Source organism: Hypomesus nipponensis, chromosome 21 (assembly GCF_054491055.1).
Source record: "Hypomesus nipponensis isolate SF chromosome 21, ASM5449105v1, whole genome shotgun sequence".
Lineage (NCBI taxonomy): Eukaryota > Metazoa > Chordata > Actinopteri > Osmeriformes > Osmeridae > Hypomesus > Hypomesus nipponensis.
The window spans coordinates 6,962,176-6,981,847 of NC_140381.1; the positions used below are offsets into that span (position 1 = coordinate 6,962,176).

At 43.9% G+C, this 19,672-nt stretch overlaps 3 protein-coding genes and 1 non-coding gene across 7 annotated transcripts; 1 reads left to right on the top strand and 3 right to left on the bottom strand.

Moving 5' to 3' along the window:
* Positions 1 to 595: 595 nt before the first annotated feature.
* Positions 596 to 668, bottom strand: trnar-ccg (transfer RNA arginine (anticodon CCG)). Its single transcript has one exon. It is a non-coding gene; the product is annotated as a tRNA-Arg (tRNA).
* Positions 669 to 889: 221 nt separating this feature from the next.
* On the top strand, positions 890 to 5,544 carry LOC146237676 (importin subunit alpha-1-like). Of its 4 annotated transcripts, none has more exons than XM_084685433.1 (11): positions 890 to 1,036; positions 1,379 to 1,519; positions 1,611 to 1,751; positions 2,048 to 2,136; positions 2,323 to 2,591; positions 3,297 to 3,391; positions 3,520 to 3,783; positions 4,012 to 4,245; positions 4,491 to 4,673; positions 4,918 to 5,067; positions 5,271 to 5,544. In XM_084685433.1, the coding sequence occupies exons 2-11, from the start codon at positions 1,451 to 1,453 to the stop codon at positions 5,358 to 5,360; spliced, it is 1,584 nt and encodes a 527-aa protein (XP_084541559.1). In that variant the 5' UTR covers positions 890 to 1,036; positions 1,379 to 1,450; the 3' UTR covers positions 5,361 to 5,544. The 4 variants fall into 4 exon arrangements, with proteins under 4 accessions (XP_084541559.1, XP_084541562.1, XP_084541561.1 ...); XM_084685436.1 differs by having other exon boundaries at positions 1,018 to 1,036; positions 1,431 to 1,519; XM_084685435.1 differs by lacking the exon at positions 890 to 1,036 and adding an exon at positions 1,112 to 1,299 and having other exon boundaries at positions 1,431 to 1,519.
* Positions 5,545 to 15,029: 9,485 nt separating this feature from the next.
* Positions 15,030 to 15,758, bottom strand: LOC146237677 (snaclec 5-like). Its single transcript, XM_084685960.1, has 2 exons — positions 15,738 to 15,758; positions 15,030 to 15,347 (listed from the first exon to the last, which is right to left on the bottom strand). Exons 1-2 carry the CDS (start codon positions 15,756 to 15,758, stop codon positions 15,030 to 15,032), a joined length of 339 nt encoding a protein of 112 aa, XP_084542086.1.
* Positions 15,759 to 17,432: 1,674 nt separating this feature from the next.
* Positions 17,433 to 18,161, bottom strand: LOC146237678 (snaclec 5-like). The gene is made up of 2 exons (XM_084685961.1): positions 18,141 to 18,161; positions 17,433 to 17,750 (listed from the first exon to the last, which is right to left on the bottom strand). The coding sequence occupies exons 1-2, from the start codon at positions 18,159 to 18,161 to the stop codon at positions 17,433 to 17,435; spliced, it is 339 nt and encodes a 112-aa protein (XP_084542087.1).
* Positions 18,162 to 19,672: the final 1,511 nt, after the last annotated feature.

Consider the following 19,672-nt stretch of genomic DNA (forward strand, 5'->3'; position numbering starts at 1 on the left):
CCAGAGGTAAACACGGTGACATCAGAGAATCTTCATTCATGAATACGAAAGAGGCGTTCTGCATCCGTCTCCAATTATGTTTGTATTTCTAATGTAGGCAAGCTAAATTATAATTGCGATAGTTTTATATGACTATCATATGAGTTTATTCTCCGAATATTTAGGATAGGTCCAGATATTCTCATGGTCCATCAAAAGGAGTGATAATAAAAAATATCTATGAATAATGCAGGAGAATTCAACCTTATTCTGCTTGTTACTTCTACCTCACACTCAAAAGTGCTGAATGACTGCCCCCTGCTGGGGTACTTGTGAAATAACTACTGCAGGAGTGAGATAACCTTTTACGATCAGCTGCAAAAATCCTACCTATTGTCAATTGAGTGCTGTAAAGGCGTTTTCCTTTAATGCATAAAATAACGTACAACGCAGACGACGATTACGTCTTATCTATAGTTTATTGCGACCATTTTGTAACATTGTCAGTCAATTTCATAGTAACGAGCAAGCATCCTTGATTCAGACTAGTTACGAATGATTTAATTTCTTTTTGATAATGACCGCAATGACCTCTGGATAAAACGGAAACTAAATACGACCCAGATGGGACTCGAACCCACAATCCCCAGCTCCGGAGGCTGATGCCTTATCCATTAGGCCACTGGGTCATTACGTTGTCGATGTGCGTATATTTTGTTATTAAACTGTTAAGGGCGTGTACATTTAAGAATCAGATTTATATCGATAGTGTTGTAGTTTATTTTGTGTATGTTGGCTGTTTTATTTTTACAATGTTAAAAAACAGATGGAAATATTAATCTATTATTCACTTAAACATAATGGGATGTAGAGAATAATCTCGCGATAACAGTAGGCGTTGCTACTGGCAACTGCTGCATGTTGGGGGTCTTTTTTCAAATAAAGGCCAATGAAGTAGCGCCTTCCTCCGAATCAACCAATCCTTGGTCGATCTCCCCGAGAGTTAAAGGGCGGTATCCAAAAAAAATACGTCATTGAAAGTGAGAACAAGGAATCGGTAAGAGCGGTCCACATGCTTTCTTGCTAGCTAGAATACTAAATATTGCTAAATCGTCGCTAAATCGTGGGAATTTTATTGTAATCAGCGCTAGATCGTTTGGGTGTATATTGAATATGGTAACTGTCTTGTTTTAGTAAGAGTTAACAACTGGAATAGGAGACAGTTCTGTTATGCTGCCTTGGCCACATGGTGTTAGATAATCCGTGGCTAACACCAGCAGGGAGTACAGATTTTGCCGGGTTTGCTCTAACATTCGGAAGGTAGTTATGTTAACGTCCTGAGATGTTATTTATTTCCAAGCAAATGGTAAAAACTAAATTTGTCAATGTTGCGTTTCAGTGACGTTGTGCTAACTACAAAGACGTTGATCTTCGTTTTCACGACACTACAGTTCTATATCGAAAGAAAACAATGTCAAGCGCTGCCAACGACAATGGAGATCGTCTGCCCCAGTTCAAAAACAAGGGGAAAGATGCAAACGTAAGTTGTAAAACAAAATCCATACTGCCTCGACCCGCAGCAGATATTGAGGAAATGCTGAAAATGTATTTGTTTCATCGTCTACATGAAGGAATTGCGACGCAGGAGGATCGAGGTCAACGTCGAGTTACGGAAAGCCAAGAAGGATGACCAGATTCTAAAGAGAAGGAATGTCAGTAGTTTTCCAGACGAACCCACTTCACCACTCCAAGAGAAGAATCAGAATGGACAGGTAACGATTTGAATCTCAGTTTGCTTCCCAGTAGCTTTCGAACACCAATTATTTGCTCTATTACGATCCCGTGGAAAACTTAGGATCAAGTGTCGTTACCGGAAGTGGGGATGACGTTATGGGTGTAGCGATCAAGCTAGCTGTTGTTAACCTGCACTTTCAGAAAAAAAATGTATGCATTAGATTGCCGTCATGCTTTATTCCTGTGTTCGCAGACTTTGATGAGCGGGATGCTTGGCAGGTCGTGACATGGGCATGGTAGTAGCCTCTCTAATCCAATTGTTTTATTTCCGTAGCCTGTCCAGCATTGGACAGTGGAGGAGATAGTGAGTGGCGTAAATAGCCAGAATCTGGACACTCAGTTGCAAGCCACACAAGCAGCCAGGTAAAATACCTAGATTATCAAATGTATCTCTATGGGTGAGCTCTCAAGTTCTGAGGTTGTCTTTATGTAAATTCCTAACAATGCACTAATCCTTGCGTCTTGCAGTATCACAAGTCTACCCTCCGGTGACATGCGATATTTGCCACCACCAGCTCTGTAGCTGACCTGCGTTCCCACTGTCCACAGAAAGCTACTGTCCCGGGAGAGGCACCCCCCCATCGACAGCATAATTGACGCTGGCCTCATCTCCAAGTTTGTCGTCTTCCTGAGCCTGGCCGAGTGCTCTCCCATCCAGTTTGAGGCGGCGTGGGCCCTGACCAACATCGCCTCGGGCACCTCGGACCAGACAGCCGCTGTGGTGGAGGGAGGGGCCATCCCTGCCTTCATCAGCCTGGTGACCTCACCTCACCCACACATCAGCGAGCAGGCCATCTGGGCCCTGGGAAACATTGCAGGTGAGGAAAGCGCGTGGTAGCTCTTCTTTTTTTTTTCCTTCTTCTTCTTCATTGGTGGGCCAAATTCTCTGTGTTGGCAAAGCGGAGAAAGGGGAAGTAACCATCCCTGTGACGTCACAAGAGGGGGATTTTCAAAACCAAGCATTTGAGCTTTTTTTTTTTTTTTTTTTGAAAGGCGGAGAATACCAAGGGCTTGGTTTACGCCTATTGAAATTTCTAGCCACTGGGGGACCAAAGGCAGGCTAGGGGAACTCTTATAAATGTTAAATAACTTCCTAAAGTGAAGTTTATGAATGCGTATGAAGAGCTGCATTTTGTCGGAAGAATTTCAAACTTGGGACAAGCAGACCGGTGGAATCGTACGTGCAGAGCAAAAAGACTAGCCTACGTAAAGGCACGCCAGTAACCTGCCATTGCTAGTTTCTTCTCCACCATTTCCACCACTAGCAACGATGTCAACGCTACAATTATCTACAATTAACTAGCTATATTCTTGTCATATCTTGTTCATTTTGAACAGACATCAGTGTGTTTACTCGTAAAGATTACTGTATATTTCCACTTTTGATTTGTATTTACATCGTAAGTTTGGTCTTAAATTTCATTTCGAAGTGGTATTAAAAAGTCTTATACTTGTTTATACCTGTAGACACCCTGATATAGTGATGGTGGTTGAAATAAGGTCTAATAACTTTCTCTCTTCAGGTGATGGCTCTAACTACAGAGACCAAGTGATCAAGCATGGAGCCATCGATCCCCTCATGTCCCTGCTGTCGACCCCTGACCTGTCCGCCTTGTCAGTAAGTGGTCACACTCAGACTAAGCCACATTGCTGACCTTGACATAGCGTGCCATGGTCCCCCCCCCCCCCCCCCTCCTAAGTTCCCAGAGAGCCATTTTCTCATGACCCACCCTCTTATCACGACAGTCCAGTTACCTCAGGAACATCACATGGACTGTGTCCAACCTGTGCCGGAACAAGAACCCCGCTCCTCCATTGGCTGCCATACAGCAGCTCCTCCCCATGCTGGTGCGCCTCATCAACCACGACGACAAGGAGGTGCTGGCCGACACCTGCTGGGCCGTGTCCTACCTGACGGACGGGCCCAACGAGAGGATCGAGGTGGTGGTGCAGGCCGGCCTGGTGCCCCGCTTGGTCCAACTGCTCGCGTCCGAGGAGCTCAGTGTTGTGGTGAGTTGTCGTCCGTGGTTTTTTTCTTCTTTTTTTCCCCTGTTTTTTGAGGTGCTTTTTGTTTCTTTTGTGATGCTGAGAGAACCTGTATGGCTCTGTGCTTCCTCGTTCTTTTGAATTCACAAGATTAACTTTTTATGTTCCTACTTAGTGTTGTGTTTTTTTCCTTTTTTTTTTTTCCACCCACGTTTGTTGACGAGTCCCGCTCCTCTCTTGTCTCCTCCCCAGACCCCGGCCCTGCGCTCGCTGGGCAACATCGTGACTGGCACGGACCAGCAGACCCAGAGCGTGCTCAACGCCGGCACACTGGCCGTGTTCCCCTTCCTGCTGCGCCACTGCAAGGCCAACATCCAGAAGGAGGCAGCCTGGACGCTGTCTAACATCACAGCCGGGAAGGACACCCAGATCCAGGAGGTGGTGAACTATGGCCTGGTGCCTGTCCTGGTGGAGGTCCTCTCTCAGGTAGGAGAAATACCACAGGCACATTCAAGCTCTCAAGACCCTCTCTAACCCGTTTCCCATTACTGCCCAATTTGAGAGAATTTCTGTTGGAAATACAAAATGCATTGGTATATCTGATTGATCATGATAATAACCTGGGCCTTAATGGATATCCTCCATATCCAAAGTGCTTAGGGGAGATGGTCTATCTAATGCAGCTTGCTTGTAGTTCTCTTGATCTTCATGACTGGCTTCTGTCCAACCAGGCGGACTACAAGACCCAGAAGGAGGCAGTGTGGGCTGTCACCAACTACACTAGCGGAGGCACCGTGGAGCAGGTGGTCTACCTGGTCCAGTGTAACGCCCTGGAGCCTCTCCTTAACCTGCTCTCCGCCAAAGACGGAAAAATCATCCAGGTCATCTTGGACGCCATCACCAACATCTTCCAGGTACGTGACGACACACTGGATATATTGTCTTTTTCGACGTTCGTAGTTTGAGTTTTTTGAACACATCAAAAGCACACCCTCAGAAAGAAGTCCTTTTTATACAGCTGGTGAGGCTGGGTCATGTCATCTTTTGCTTTTCCGTCTCATTCAGATTATTTTGCATTGTCCTTCAGTCCCAATTCTGTATCGTTGTGAGTGTGTTTGTGTCCTGGTTCTAACCCCCCCTCCTTGGCTCTTCCCTCAGGCAGGGGATAAGATTGGTGAGACGGAGAAGCTGTGCCTGATGGTGGAGGAGTGTGGGGGCCTGGACAAGATCGAGGCCTTGCAGTCCCACGAGAACGAGATGGTCTACAAGAGTGCCCTCAACCTGATCGAGAAGTACTTCTCCGGCGAGGTGAGTCTCTCACACTGCCTTCTCAGGAAATGAAGACGCGTCTTGTCGTTTTTGGAAGGGTGGGGTAGATAGGATTCAGATTTTGGCCTTGTGTCCTTATGTTACACACCAGATTAAGAGTGAGATAAAATAGGACTTGGCAAAATGGCCGTCAATGCACTTTCCTCTGTGCTGATGCCTGTCTTCCTGCTCGTCTGTCACAGGAGGGAGAAGATGAATCGGTTGCCCCAGAGACTACCACGGACGGCTATGCCTTCCAGATCCCTGAGAACCAAAGCACTTTCAACTTCTAACGTCTTCCCGTCCAGTCTGCATATAGTCTTACCTGTCTCTCTTCTTTTTTTTGTATTTTGATTAGCAACCTCCATTTCCAGATTTATTTGTTTAGTTATCTTCATTTCGTAAGTGTACATACATACTGAGATGACATTATCCCTGTTTTACTACAAACTGTGTAAATAAACTTTATTAAGTAAAGTGGTTTTCATTGCGTTTGTGAGAATTTCTATCCACTAGATGGTGCTGTACCCTTCATTATGAATAAATGGCAAATTGGGATTTCCCTGTTGTCAACCAGTGGTAATGAAGGCTGACTTTCAATCTAAATATTTAATAGACAGTGGACTTTCCAATTCAGATTTGCATATATTACACCATACATTTTTACAACCAATGAATAAATTCCCTCAGAATGCAGCCCACCAACACTTGTCGGTAGTGGCTTCTTCACACCAGACCAACAGATTGAATCTATCCTAATTAATTCATATCAGATACTGGGATACATGTGGATCAAAGGCAACAGAGAGGACCTCCAGAGCTCCTTAATCTCCTGTGTTGAGAGCAGCCGTCTTCTACAAAACTGGGTTCAATAAAGTTGTGTGCCTGACTTCCTCTTTCTTTTAATTAAACTGTTATCAACTGATGAGCTGGGTGGCTGTTGCGCTCGCTCTCACACACATCTTCACACGTACATGCTCGCTTCCTAAAGGCCCCCCCCCCACATGCCTTTCTGGCATCACTATTTCTCTTGCACCTCTCTTATACACACAATCCCACATGGTCACATACACATCCCTCCGCTCTCAGGAAGAAGGCCAATTTCCAGTGAGTGACTGAGGAGCGGAGCTTCTTTGATCCCTCGTTTTATTCCGAGCACGCCCGTGTCTCCCATTACTGGTGGCCTTGTGATTAGACAAGCCACCACACACACACCCTGCCACTGGCCCAAACAGGCTGGGCTGGGAGGGATCAACACCCTGGCTGGAGCTGGAGATAGAGACGGTGCTGGAGGAACACCAGGCCACCATATGAAGGAGACGTGCCTTTTTGAAGAGAGAGTTGCCTGATGTGAGGGGCCAATTGATATCTTAAGGCCCCTTTAGGATTGCTGCAAAAGGCAAGCTTTGGTATGTGTCTTTGGAAAATTTCTAATCTGAGACAACAGGACTGCACAAACACAAATTCTGGGTATAACATGGCTCCCTGAAGACTAGTGAACACGCTATAGCCTTGTGTTGTGGAGTATGAAATCCTATAGCATGCTTGGTAAACTGATATTGGCAAGTTTAGTGGCACAAAAAAAACAACATCAATTGTCCTTTTTTTGTTAGAGAGAGGTGTAATGGACCAGATGACACAATAATAAATATGGCGTGTTACATGGAATGGATGGATGTGGTAAGAAAGCAACATGGTACACATGGGGTCTGCTATCCCTCCCTCCCTCCCTCCCTCCCTCCCTCCCTCCCTCCCTCCCTCCCTCCCTCCCTCCCTCCCTCCCTCCCTCCCTCCCTCCCTCCCTCCCTCCCTCCCTCCCTCCCTCCCTCCCTCCCTCCCTCCCTCCCTCCCTCCCTCCCTCCCTCCCTCCCTCCCTCCCTCCCTCCTTCCCTCCCCCTCCATCAATCCATCTCACATGTACCCAGCCTGTGTGTGCTTGTGTGTGTACGTGTTTAATCAGGGGAGACGATGGGTCTCAAACTCCCCTTGCCTCAACCCTGCAATCTAAGTCTGAGCCATTTATAGATAACCCGCATCGCCCTGGCTCTCTCTCCCCACCCCCCCATTTCCTTCCCTCGCACACTTATGGAATGAGAAGCTCATGAAGACAGATGAAGCTTCTCCGCCCCCCCCCCCTCCCCCCCTTCTTTCCCTCCTTCCCCGCTCCCATCTGCTTCCTGACTCCAGCCGAGGGAGGAATTCCCTGGGCGTCCTCCCAGCCTCCCGGTCTGTTCCCGCTCGTCTCGCTCCGCGGGGCCCGCCGCAGGATGCTTCGAAGACGGGAAGGCAGAGACCCGAGGGATGGGCGGAGGATGGGTATCCATCTCCACGGCGGTGCTGCCCGACATCTGCAGCTCATCAGATTTCGATTGCGGAAGAAGCCAAGTGAGAACCAAGAGGGAGCTGTCTGGGTCCATGGGCCCTGTTAAGATATGGGCGTAACGTGGTAATGAGAAAAAACTACAAGTCCCATGAATCCGTCGCTGTTGAGAGGCAGGGGATCCCTCCGGCTATCCGAATAAATACATGAAAACGACTCTCCTTCTGCGAAAAGCACAGGAAGACACACAGAGACTGGAACACTACAGCATACCGTATGTGAAGTATTTCCTGAAGTGCTGTGTATTCTAACTTGCATACACACTGGCGCATTCACAGTGCACACACTCACACAAACACAAATGAAGACAGAACGGCCACTGAGGAAGGCAGTCCGTTTCACTTAGCTTGGCACCTTGAACCACTTCCAGAGGCAGCAAACAGGAAAACACAGGAGGTGATTAAGGGCACACTGCAGCACTCTCTTTGCCTTCTTTTCTCTCTCTCTCTCTCTCTCTCTCTCTCTCTCTCTCTCTGTCTGTCTGTCTGTCTGTCTGTCTGTCTGTCTGTCTGTCTGTCTCTCTTTCTGTCTCTCATTCTTTCTCGTTCTACCTCTCTGCTTGCTATTCTCTCTTTAGCTCAGACATTGAGGTGAACATTAAACATTACTACACATTAGCCTAGTACTTTTAATAATGCATTTATATTATGTTTTTAAAAAGTATATATAAATATCAAAATAAAAACATAAAACTAGAATAACAAATATGTTTGCTCTTTGGTGGCATGGTTGATCCCCAAAAGTATGGTCAATTCAAGCTAGCACGTATGGTGAGACAGACAGGCTCTTGTTACAGCTAAGTGTAAATAAAATACCAGCCCTGAAATGCTGAGCTACAACGTTACGGATTTAAAAAAAACGTATTTACGTATTTTTTATTCCCCTTAGTATTAGCTAGACCCCCCTTAGAATTAGCTAGACTTTGCTCTTTTTGTATGATTAGTCCAAATATTTAAGTTTCAATGTTCCTATATGTTTGATGTATGCACCTCCCTGCCAAAGTAAAGTCCTTGTTTGTGCAAACATCCATGGCGAAAAAAAACCTTCTGATTCTGATTCTGAAACAGACAGGTCCAGTTGTGTGAGTGTGTGTGTGTGTGTGTGTGTGTGTGTGTGTGTGTGTATGTAGAGCACTCAGTGGGCCTCCCCTGCTGTTCATTATAGAGAACCAAATACTTTAATGTGTGTGTTTGGATACAATTATCAAAGGGATTAGTATGTGTGTTTTGGATGAAATGACCAAAGGGGTTAGTATGTGTGTTTTGGATGAAATGACCAAAGGGGTTAGCATGTGTGTTTTGGATAAAATGACCAAAGGGGTTAGTATGTGTGTTTTGGATTAAATGACCAAAGGAGTTAGTATGTGTATTTTGGATAAAATTACCGAAGGGGTTAGTATGTGTGTTTTGGATGAAATGACCAAAGGGGTTAGCATGTGTTTTTTGGGGTAAATGAGCAAAGGGGTTAGTATGTGTATTTTGGATTAAATGACCAAAGGGGTTAGTATGTGTATTTTGGATAAAATGACCAAAGGGGTTAGTATGTGTGTTTTGGAAAAAATGACCAAAGGGGTTAGCATGTGTGTTTTGGAAAAAATGACCAAAGGGGTTAATATGTGTGTTTTGGATGAAATGACCAAAGGGGCTAGCATGTGTGTTTTGGGGTAAATGACCAAAGGGGTTAGTATGTGTGTTTTGGGGCAAATGACCAAAGGGGTTAGCATGTGTATTTTGGATAAAATGTGCAAAGGGGTTAGCATGTGTGTTTTGGGGTAAATGACCAAAGGGGTTAGTATGTGTGTTTTGGATGAAATGACCAAAGGGGTTAGCATGTGTGTTTTGGGGTAAATGACCAAAGGGGTTAGCATGTGTGTTTTGGATAAAATGAGCAAAGGGGTTAGCATGTGTGTTTTGGATAAAATGACAAAAGGGGTTAGCATGTGTGTTTTGGGGTAAATGACCAAAGGGGCTAGCATGTGTGTTTTGAGTAAAATGACCAAAGGGGTTAGCATGTGTGTTTTGGGGTAAATGACCAAAGGGGCTAGCATGTGTGTTTTGGGGTAAATGAGCAAAGGGGTTTGTATTTGTGTTTTGGGGTAAATGACCAAAGGGGTTAGCATGTGTGTTTTGGGGTAAATTGTCAAAGGGGTTAGCATGTGTGTTTTGTATAAAATGACCAAAGGGGTTAGTATGTGTGTTTTGGGCTAAATGACCAAAGGGGTTAGTATGTGTATTTTGGATAAAATGACCAAAGGGGTTAGTATGTGTGTTTTGGAAAAAATGACCAAAGGGGTTAGCATGTGTGTTTTGGAAAAAATGACCAAAGGGGTTAATATGTGTGTTTTGGATGAAATGACCAAAGGGGCTAGCATGTGTGTTTTGGGGTAAATGACCAAAGGGGTTAGTATGTGTGTTTTGGGGCAAATGACCAAAGGGGTTAGCATGTGTATTTTGGATAAAATGTGCAAAGGGGTTAGCATGTGTGTTTTGGGGTAAATGACCAAAGGGGTTAGTATGTGTGTTTTGGATTAAATGACCAAAGGGGTTAGTATGTGTATTTTGGATAAAATGACCAAAGGGGTTAGTATGTGTGTTTTGGATGAAATGACCAAAGGGGTTAGCATGTGTGTTTTGGGGTAAATGACCAAAGGGGTTAGCATGTGTGTTTTGGATCAAATGAGCAAAGGGGTTAGCATGTGTGTTTTGGATAAAATGACAAAAGGGGTTAGCATGTGTGTTTTGGGGTAAATGACCAAAGGGGCTAGCATGTGTGTTTTGAGTAAAATGACCAAAGGGGTTAGCATGTGTGTTTTGGGGTAAATGACCAAAGGGGCTAGCATGTGTGTTTTGGGGTAAATGAGCAAAGGGGTTTGTATTTGTGTTTTGGAGTAAATGACCAAAGGGGTTAGCATGTGTGTTTTGGGGTAAATTGTCAAAGGGGTTAGCATGTGTGTTTTGTATAAAATGACCAAAGGGGTTAGTATGCGTGTTTTGGGCTAAATGACCAAAGGGGTTAGCATGTGTGTTTTGGGGTAAATTGTCAAAGGGGTTAGCATGTGTGTTTTGTATAAAATGACCAAAGGGGTTAGCATGTGTGTTTTGGGTTAAATGACCAAAGGGGTGAGTATGTGTGTTTTGGGGTAAATGACCAAAGGGGTTAGCATGTGTGTTTATGATAAAATGACCAAAGGGGTTAGCATGTGTGTTTTGGATAAAATGACTAAAGGGGTTAGCATGTGTGTTTTGGGGTAAATGACCAAAGGGGTTAGCATGTGTGTTTTGGGGTAAATGACCAAAGGGGTTAGCATGTGTGTTTTGGGGTAAATGACCAAAGAGATTAGTATATGGTATTTGGGGTAAATGACCAAAGGGGTTAGCATGTGTGCTTTGGATAAAATGACCAAAGGGGTTAGCATGTGTGTTTTGGGGTAAATTATCAAAGGGGTTAGCATGTGTGTTTTGGATAAAATGACCAAAGGGGTTAGCATGTGTGTTTTGGGGTAAATTATCAAAGGGGTTAGCATGTGTGTTTTGGGGTAATTGACCAAAGGGGTTATCATGTGTGTTTTGGATAAAATGACCAAAGGGGTTAGCATGTGTGTTTTGGGGTAAATTATCAAAGGGGTTAGCATGTGTGTTTTGGGGTAATTGACCAAAGGGGCTAGCATGTGTGTTTTTGGGTAAATGACTAAAGGGGTTAGCATGTGTGTTTTGGATAAAATGACCGAATGGATTAGCAGGTGTGTTTTGGACAAAATGACTAAAGGGGTTAGCATGTGTGTTTTGGGGTAAATTGTCAAAGGGGTTAGCATGTGTGTTTTGTATAAAATGACCAAAGGGGTTAGTATGCGTGTTTTGGGCTAAATGACCAAAGGGGTTAGCATGTGTGTTTTGGGGTAAATTGTCAAAGGGGTTAGCATGTGTGTTTTGTATAAAATGACCAAAGGGGTTAGCATGTGTGTTTTGGGTTAAATGACCAAAGGGGTGAGTATGTGTGTTTTGGGGTAAATGACCAAAGGGGTTAGCATGTGTGTTTAGGATAAAATGACCAAAGGGGTTAGCATGTGTGTTTTGGATAAAATGACTAAAGGGGTTAGCATGTGTGTTTTGGGGTAAATGACCAAAGGGGTTAGCATGTGTGTTTTGGGGTAAATGACCAAAGGGGTTAGCATGTGTGTTTTGGGGTAAATGACCAAAGAGATTAGTATATGGTATTTGGGGTAAATGACCAAAGGGGTTAGCATGTGTGCTTTGGATAAAATGACCAAAGGGGTTAGCATGTGTGTTTTGGGGTAAATTATCAAAGGGGTTAGCATGTGTGTTTTGGATAAAATGACCAAAGGGGTTAGCATGTGTGTTTTGGGGTAAATTATCAAAGGGGTTAGCATGTGTGTTTTGGGGTAATTGACCAAAGGGGTTATCATGTGTGTTTTGGATAAAATGACCAAAGGGGTTAGCATGTGTGTTTTGGGGTAAATTATCAAAGGGGTTAGCATGTGTGTTTTGGGGTAATTGACCAAAGGGGCTAGCATGTGTGTTTTTGGGTAAATGACTAAAGGGGTTAGCATGTGTGTTTTGGATAAAATGACCGAATGGATTAGCAGGTGTGTTTTGGACAAAATGACTAAAGGGGTTAGCATGTGTGTTTTGGGGTAAATGACCAAAGGGGTTAGTATGTGTGTTTTGGATAAAATTAGTAAAGGGGTTAGCGTCTTTGTTTTGGGGTAAATTACCAAAGTGGTTAGTATGTGTGTTTTGGATAAAATAACCAAAGGGGTTAGCATGTGTGTTTTGGGGTAAATGACAAGGGATTAATATGTGTGTTTTGGATGAAATGACAAAAGGCGTTAGTATGTGTGGGGGGTCGATACATTTATATATTGTTTTTACCTGTAATCGTAAATATTACTATATGCCCTGGAGAAGCAGTTGCCCCCACCAATTATCAATGTATAATTCACACTCTGACTGTACAAACACTTGTTTCATCCTGAAATCAAAGAATGGCTGAAAAGTCACAAAACATATTTTTTGAGCTGAAATTCAGCTTCCGTCGTCATGGTCAAAATACGCTAGCCATTATATCCTTCACGCATCAATTTTCAGACGGAAGGTGCATCCCAAGGGGTGGTCGTCCGCATTTCGGTGATCCAACAATGCAAAGACACCTGGGAAAATCTGTCAGAGACAGCTGTTCCTCCATGTCTCAACCAACCTTGGATTTAAATTGTGAAGGCCTACTCTCACACCTCCACAGGTAGGTCTAAACAACACATGTTCCTCACCGACCAAGGCCCACCTTCCTCCTCCCCAAAATGAGACACTTTGATTACAGCAACTTGATATATTTTCTAAGGCAAATCAATGTTAAAGCTATGGCCTAGGTGAATCCTGGTTCAAGTAGGTTAGGATTCACATTTCCAGTATAGGCTGTAACACAAATCTGGTCTCTATACAAAACATTTTTTTAATGGATGAACAACTAAAAAAACATCATATTTCCGATGCGATAACCGGGCTATACTCGGGCCTGGACTTAATGGGGTCTATGTTGTCAAAATCTACACACTCAACAACAACAAAAACAATTACCTGCTGCCAAGTTGTCACTCTTAGCTCCCACGGACGGATATGAGATTCATGAGCAGGACCAAAGGTGAGCGCACACAAAACCTGGATTAATGGGCAGGTGTCCACAACACGGACTCTGACAAGACGGAGAGGGCAACCGGGTGGGAGCGGATGCCCCCAACAACTGTAAATGTAATCAACGTGCTGTTGGGGGAGATCGTTCATGCTTTTAAGAAGCAGCCCATGCCAATCGATGTCCCGTGACCGCCTTTTTAAACAATCAGGGAGATCTTGGATGTTAATGTTTATGGTTAGCTACAGTAGCCTACGTTGCCTTGCTGTCGTTTGAGGAGCTGTCTTCCACAACATAAAGTGTTTACACACGTTGGCCTATTAGCCTGTTTGGAAAGGTATGCGCTCAATGAAGTGAATAGTGAAGAAGTATCATTATGGACATCAGTAAGATGTATTTAATGAATGCATTTGGAAACAAAATTCGCTACACTATTAATCTAAATTTGGACCAAATAAATTTAGACTATTTTGCATACGGAATTACCTAACGTAATGCAAATGATGGCAATTATGTAGGCCTAATTAGGTGAATAACGTGACTCACCGGTATGTGGGTTTAAAATGACCCAATCTGAAAGGAGTAGAATCTTGTGTAGACGGTTTACCTGACAAGAAATTGTGTCTTGCTGTGTCGTGCTTAAAGCCATTCCTGTACATCTGACGAATAATCGAGTTATTTATAGCTACAAGCATTTATATTCATGTGTGAAAGATTTGATGCACGTTTCTCATATTGACATAAAGTACTGTACGCCTTATTACATTTACCTTAAAACGGGAGCGTTCCATATTAGTGCGCACTCAAAATACCTAAAAGGTTGCCGAAGAAAAAGACTGTGTACAAGTACTGGTGTGCAGCAATTTATTGGTTAGCAAGCTAGACTAGCAACATTCGGTTAATTTTTTAGCAATAATATTGCACTGTCCCGTGCTATCAGTGCTAACTAGCTGGTCTAGCTACTGAAACGTTGGAGGGTGCACATGCGCACACATACACAGAGACTGGCCCTCTAACCCTCTCTGAAGAATTGAGCCAGACTGCAGCTTTCCAAGCCTTCGCGCCAACCTGAAGGAAGACAAATTGCAAGGATTGGTCCCCCTAATGAAAGGGGTGACTGATGGGATTGCACCTGCATGTCAAATCTCTCTCGTTCAGTGGATGAAGGCAAAATGTGATGGGTAGGTGAGGTCAGAGACAATGAAGAAGATCAGGCAACACCATTTCAATGTCAACGTTTTTAATTTCAACCCTTACCCCGCGTCTACTGTTATTATTAGTGGCAAGGAAAGTTCCTGAGAGGTGTTTAGGGGTGAGCACACTCAAACATATTTTCAGTTAATGAATTATCTCCCTTCTATAATATCATCTGAAGTCTCATTGTGTTCCAACCAATTACAGGCCTCGGTTGGGTTCTTGCCACTGTATTTACCTTCTGCTTGCACTATCCCTCCACCCTTGTGTGTCAGACTTCCTGTTTGATATCCGTGGAGGTGAAGTTCCAAGGCCAAAGCATCTCATTGGTTGATTTAGCGTTCAATGGACTGAGGTAACCTTTCTCCATCTCCCCCACAGTGCTCAGTAATTACGATGTGTACTTTGATTCATTCTATAAATGTACGAGTTCGGCAGCATGCAATCTTTCCCCATTACCATGTGATCCCTGGACCCTGAGTCATAACAGCCTTTTTTTCTGCTGTGACTTCATTTGACACGGTAAATATATCTGCAGACAAAGAAGCTGAAAGCAAGTAAATACTTTTGAATCTACCAGCATAAAATTTTCATTCCAGTTTAGTCCATGTGAGAAAAAGCAAAGATGTCAATAGTCACAGGTGATTTTCTTTTGTCACCTTTATGTTAAAACCAACACAAAGGAATAGCTTGGCAACATGTTTGATCTAATCTATCACTAAAATAAATTAAGACAACCTCAGCCTCAGTAGCAGATGAAGCTGAGTTTCTCCTGGCAGTCGTGGGCCTCCCAGTGTCCCGCCGTCCCCACAACCCCACAGTGGAGGTTTCTAGCTGGGCACTGGTGCCCTCCACCAGGGGGCCAGGCCTGGTAGTCCAGAGGGTCCCCGTTCACCCACAGCCAGCGGTCCCCCAGGAAGCGCAGGCCCGTCCACACCAGCTTCGTCTGGGCCTGCTCCTGGATCTCCCTGTGGGCCAGAAGCATTTCCGTCTCTGACAGCAGGCTGGTCAGGTCAGTGTGCTGCTCCCTGCAGAACTCAAGAGCCTCTTCCCACGTCTTGGGCTCTCTCACCACAAACAGACTCAAGCAGAAGAAGTATCCTGGATCATTTAAAGTATTATACCATCCACTGTCACCAAGTGAAACAAAATTTTGCAATGTTTTGTTGGTTGGGTTACCAAGCGAAAATTTCAGGTATGTTGCAGATCTGCCTTCTGACCACTTCCAGCCTGTAAAATCGTTGGGTTCTCTGTAAAGACCAATCCAGTGGAACTTCAATGGAAAGCTTCCACCTGCTATCTCTTTAAGTTTCAAGTCATCCTCTGGTCCACTGACAGGAGCTAGTTCAGTATAATGTTGTCTGCAATATCGTTGAGCATCTGTCCAGGTCTTCTCCTCACGTTTATAAACATATTTACCAAACACTCTTTCTACAGTCAAGACAAGGAGTACCTGGATGAACATCTTCTCCATGGCGATGCTGTGTTAAGATACTGTATAAAAGGTTAAAAAGTTCTTCAAACCTCTACCCTTGAAACAGATGGGTTCAGATCTAATAATTGTTGAGATGTGAAGAAATGTAGGAATCGTTGGGCTCACTGTTGCTACTTGTGTTGCTGCTCTGAGTGACGGTTGGTCTGATGTACCTGACTAGTATAGAGTCCCAAGAACCAATAGCAACGTCTCTTCAGCTCTCCTGTCTGTGAATAAAAACTATCTTTGCATACTCTTCAAATGAGATCCTGCCAATGTAACTCGCCAAATACAACCCTATCTCTCAAACAAATATTGGATCTGAGCTTAATTTATTCAGGTTGAGTTCCTTAAAGACCAGTATCACATTACCAGTATTTTGTCTCCTTTTGTGTTTCTGTCTATAACTATGTTTGTATGTATGCTGCTGCCTGTTTTGGCCAGGTCTCCCTTGAAAAAGAGATTCTTAATCTCAATGGGTCTCTCCTGGTTAAATAAAGGTTATTATTACCGATGGAGCCTTGTTGACATGATTAGCAAGGACGTAGAGACGGGTGACAGTTTAAAGGAACAACAACATGTCTCAATGAGAAGTTGGTGTCATACTGAAAAAGCCAGCAGACACCCTCATTGTAGGGGGTCAAGCATTCACGCCTGTACCCTTCTCTTGATGTACACCACACGTGGTCTCACCCACTTGTCCAGAATATTGTGAAGGGTGTGTCGTCAGCATCACCTCACTTTTTCCACATCTCTGTAGACCAAGGCCTGTGGTTTTCTCGCACCGCTGAACTTTCAAATGTGGATTTGCCTTTGCGACGAGGGCTTCCTGCCCTGCAACCCTCCCATAATATCCCTGTCTATGTAGCTAACAAACCTTTCTCACTGACGCACTCCTGAATTGACATTCCCAATCACCTTAGGAAGACGTGAATGTCTGTGTTTCCTTACACATTGCACTAACGTGCTAGTAGCCACGTTTAAGAATGCATGAAATTTCACTAAATTTCCAACTTCATTTACCAATGTCTTTCCCATAGATCTAAATGAAGCAATGTCACTTTATTGAAACACCAGCCAGTTGAGCTGTCTTTGGGACTGAAGCTCCTTCCATCTGTGCTCCATCAATTGACCCTCTTTTTCCAAAGTCCCTTATATCTTTTCCTCCGACCATCTTGAACCAAAGCGAGGTCAACGGGCCCCACTCAGCATTTAGACACATACTCAAGAACACAATAGGATGTGAATCATATGCAGTACACCTTTCTGGAATTATCTTCTCTGCTCATTTATTCAGTGTTTACCTTTAATTTGTCAGACATACACAAATCATATGATGGAATACAATAAACACAAAATAACCTGCATATACGTATAATTGTAACACAACACAAGAAAAAGGTGTAGAGGTAAAGTAGGTCACCATAAACTCAGATTACAAACAGAACCACTACTCAAATCATTCTCGGGACAAAGTATTGTAGGAAAATCCCAGTGTGGTGTAAGAAGTATAGTATTTTTATTGTCTGTTATGGAATTGACAAAAAAAATATGGAAACTGGTATCATCTAAAATGTCCTTAGACAGTCCTAACATGAAGGTTAGTAGAACATCTATACAAGTTTTTTCATGCCAATTTGAATCCAGCTCTGCTTATATATTTATCAAGATCATTCAGAAGCAGATGAAGCTGAGTCTCTCCTGGCAGTCGTGGGCCTCCCAGTGTCCCGCCGTCCCCACGGCCCCACAGTGGAGGTTTCTAGCTGGGCACTGGTGCCCTCCTCCAAGGGGCCAGGCCTGGTAGTCCAGAGGGTCCCCGTTCACCCACAGCCAGCGGTCCCCCAGGAAGCGCAGGCCCGTCCACACCAGCTTCGTCTGGGCCTGCTCCTGGATCTCCCTGTGGGCCAGAAGCATCTCCGTCTCTGACAGCAGGCTGGTCAGGTCAGTGTGCTGCTCCCTGCAGAACTCCAGAGCCTCTTCCCACGTCTTGGGCTCTCTCACCACAAACAGACTCAAGCAGAAGAACTTACCTTCGCGATTCCAACTATTATACCATCCAGAGTCACCAATTGAACAAAAAAGACGATTTGCTCTGTTGTCTGGTTGGCCATACTGAAAGTTCAGGTATGTTGCATATCCGCCTCCTGACCACTTCCAGCCTGTTTCATTGTTGGGTTCTCTGTAAAGACCAATCCAGTTGTAGGAATTTGGAAAGCCTCCACCTGCTATTTGTTTAAGTTTCAAGTCATCCTCTGGTCCACTGACAGGAGCTAGTTCAGTATAATGTTGTCTGCAATGTTGTTGAGCATCTATCCAGGTCTTCTCCTCATCTACAAAAACATATTTACCAAACGCTCTTCCTACAGTCACGACAAGGAGTACCTGGAGGAACATCTTCTCCATGGCAATGCCAAGTGCAGATGAGAATAGTTGGAAGTGTTTCTAACCTCTACCCTTGAAGCGGATGGGTTCAGATCAAATCATTGTTGAGATATAAATTGTTGTTGCTTGTGTTGCTGCTTTGTGTGCCAGTTGGTCTGATGTACCTGAATAGTATAGAGTCCCAGGAACCAATAGCCACGTTTCTTCAGCTCACTTGTTTATAAATGAAAACTATATTTGCATGCTATACAAACATACATCCAAATAATCAAACAAAAAAAACCTTATCTCTCAAACAAATGTTCTGACCTTCAAGTCTTAAGGGAGAGTCTTAGAGAGACTAGGATCTCGTTACCAATGGAACCTTGTTTACATGATCAGCAGGGATGTGAAGACGGTGACAAATTAAAGGAACAACAACATAAAGGACCCTATCTTGCACCCAGCGCAATTGACTTAGTCAACGACGCAAGTGTCATTCCTAGTTTGCACTCGACGCAAAGCCGACTTTTCCCTCCACAGACGCACATCGAAATGACTTTGCGCTCCCGTGGGCGGTTCAGCGAAAAAGGAGGCGTGTTCCGGCGCAAACGTTCCCTGGTGCTATTTTGCAGTTTCCGAAAAACAATTCCGCCACTGACCGGGAAAAACGTGGTTTAAAGTCAATGGCGTAATATTCAGATGCTATTTTAAGGGCGCAAGCTTGGTCCGTGCGCACTGCTGGCGAGGCCAGGGTCTTCTTTCTGCGAAGCTAAGTTACTTTGTTTTGATTTATGGCGTGTTACATTTCTTCAAGGATTATAAAAATATTTTCATAAGAAATTTCTATGTATGTGAACTTCATTTGTAACAACGGTAGCAATTTCCTCCCATGACTATTTAACCGAAGCTAATTTGGTTAGGTTTCTTCTCCCATGCCCATCAGAATCAGAATTCGGTTTATTCGCCATGAAGCTTATGTTACACAAATACGCGATTTGCTGTGGTAGGAAGGTGCAAACAATAAACATATGCTGGTATAAATTAAGTACATTACTTAAACTAATTCTAAGAACTAAACAATTTTAAAATATAACAATTTTAAAAAATTAAATATATGTAAAAATAAGAATAATCATTTGAATGAGTAGCATGAGTGGGCAATTTAGTGCAATGAGAAAACTGCTCTGCCTTTCTCATACAATGTCACTTCTCTATCTTTTACGGCCCTGACGACAACGTCGATCTCCTCGGCTGTGAACCTCTGGCGTGCGCCTGGCAAATCCGCCGTTATAATAGCAATTCGCTATGGAACGAGCGCTGCTCTTAAAGGGAATGTGAGATGATGCTCTGATTGGTTTATTGCACGTTACGCCCAAACCACACCCATTAGTAATGTAGCTACTTCAGACCAACCCTTTTTAGATTTGCGCCAGGCGCAAAGTCATTTATCCCGCCGGCAAAATAACAACGAAGCTGAAGTCACGCCCACAAAGTTACTTGCGCTTTGCGTTTTGATACTTGCGTTTCAGATCGTCAAAATAGGGGGGAAA

What these genes read in the sequence shown, in the direction of transcription:
- LOC146237678 (XM_084685961.1), bottom strand. Translation starts at nt 18,161, where the DNA reads ATGGAGAAGATGTTCCTCCAG. An exon ending in TGGAGAAGATGTTCCTCCAG is followed by an intron (nt 17,751 to 18,140) that starts GTACTCCTTGTC and finishes GTGGTGAGAGAG; the next exon opens with CCCAAGACGTGGGAAGAGGC.
- LOC146237677 (XM_084685960.1), bottom strand. Translation starts at nt 15,758, where the DNA reads ATGGAGAAGATGTTCATCCAG. An exon ending in TGGAGAAGATGTTCATCCAG is followed by an intron (nt 15,348 to 15,737) that starts GTACTCCTTGTC and finishes GTGGTGAGAGAG; the next exon opens with CCCAAGACGTGGGAAGAGGC.
- LOC146237676 (XM_084685433.1), top strand. Translation starts at nt 1,451, where the DNA reads ATGTCAAGCGCTGCCAACGACAATGGAGATCGTCTGCCCCAGTTCAAA. An exon ending in ACAAGGGGAAAGATGCAAAC is followed by an intron (nt 1,520 to 1,610) that starts GTAAGTTGTAAA and finishes GTCTACATGAAG; the next exon opens with GAATTGCGACGCAGGAGGAT. An exon ending in CTGACCTGTCCGCCTTGTCA is followed by an intron (nt 3,392 to 3,519) that starts GTAAGTGGTCAC and finishes TTATCACGACAG; the next exon opens with TCCAGTTACCTCAGGAACAT.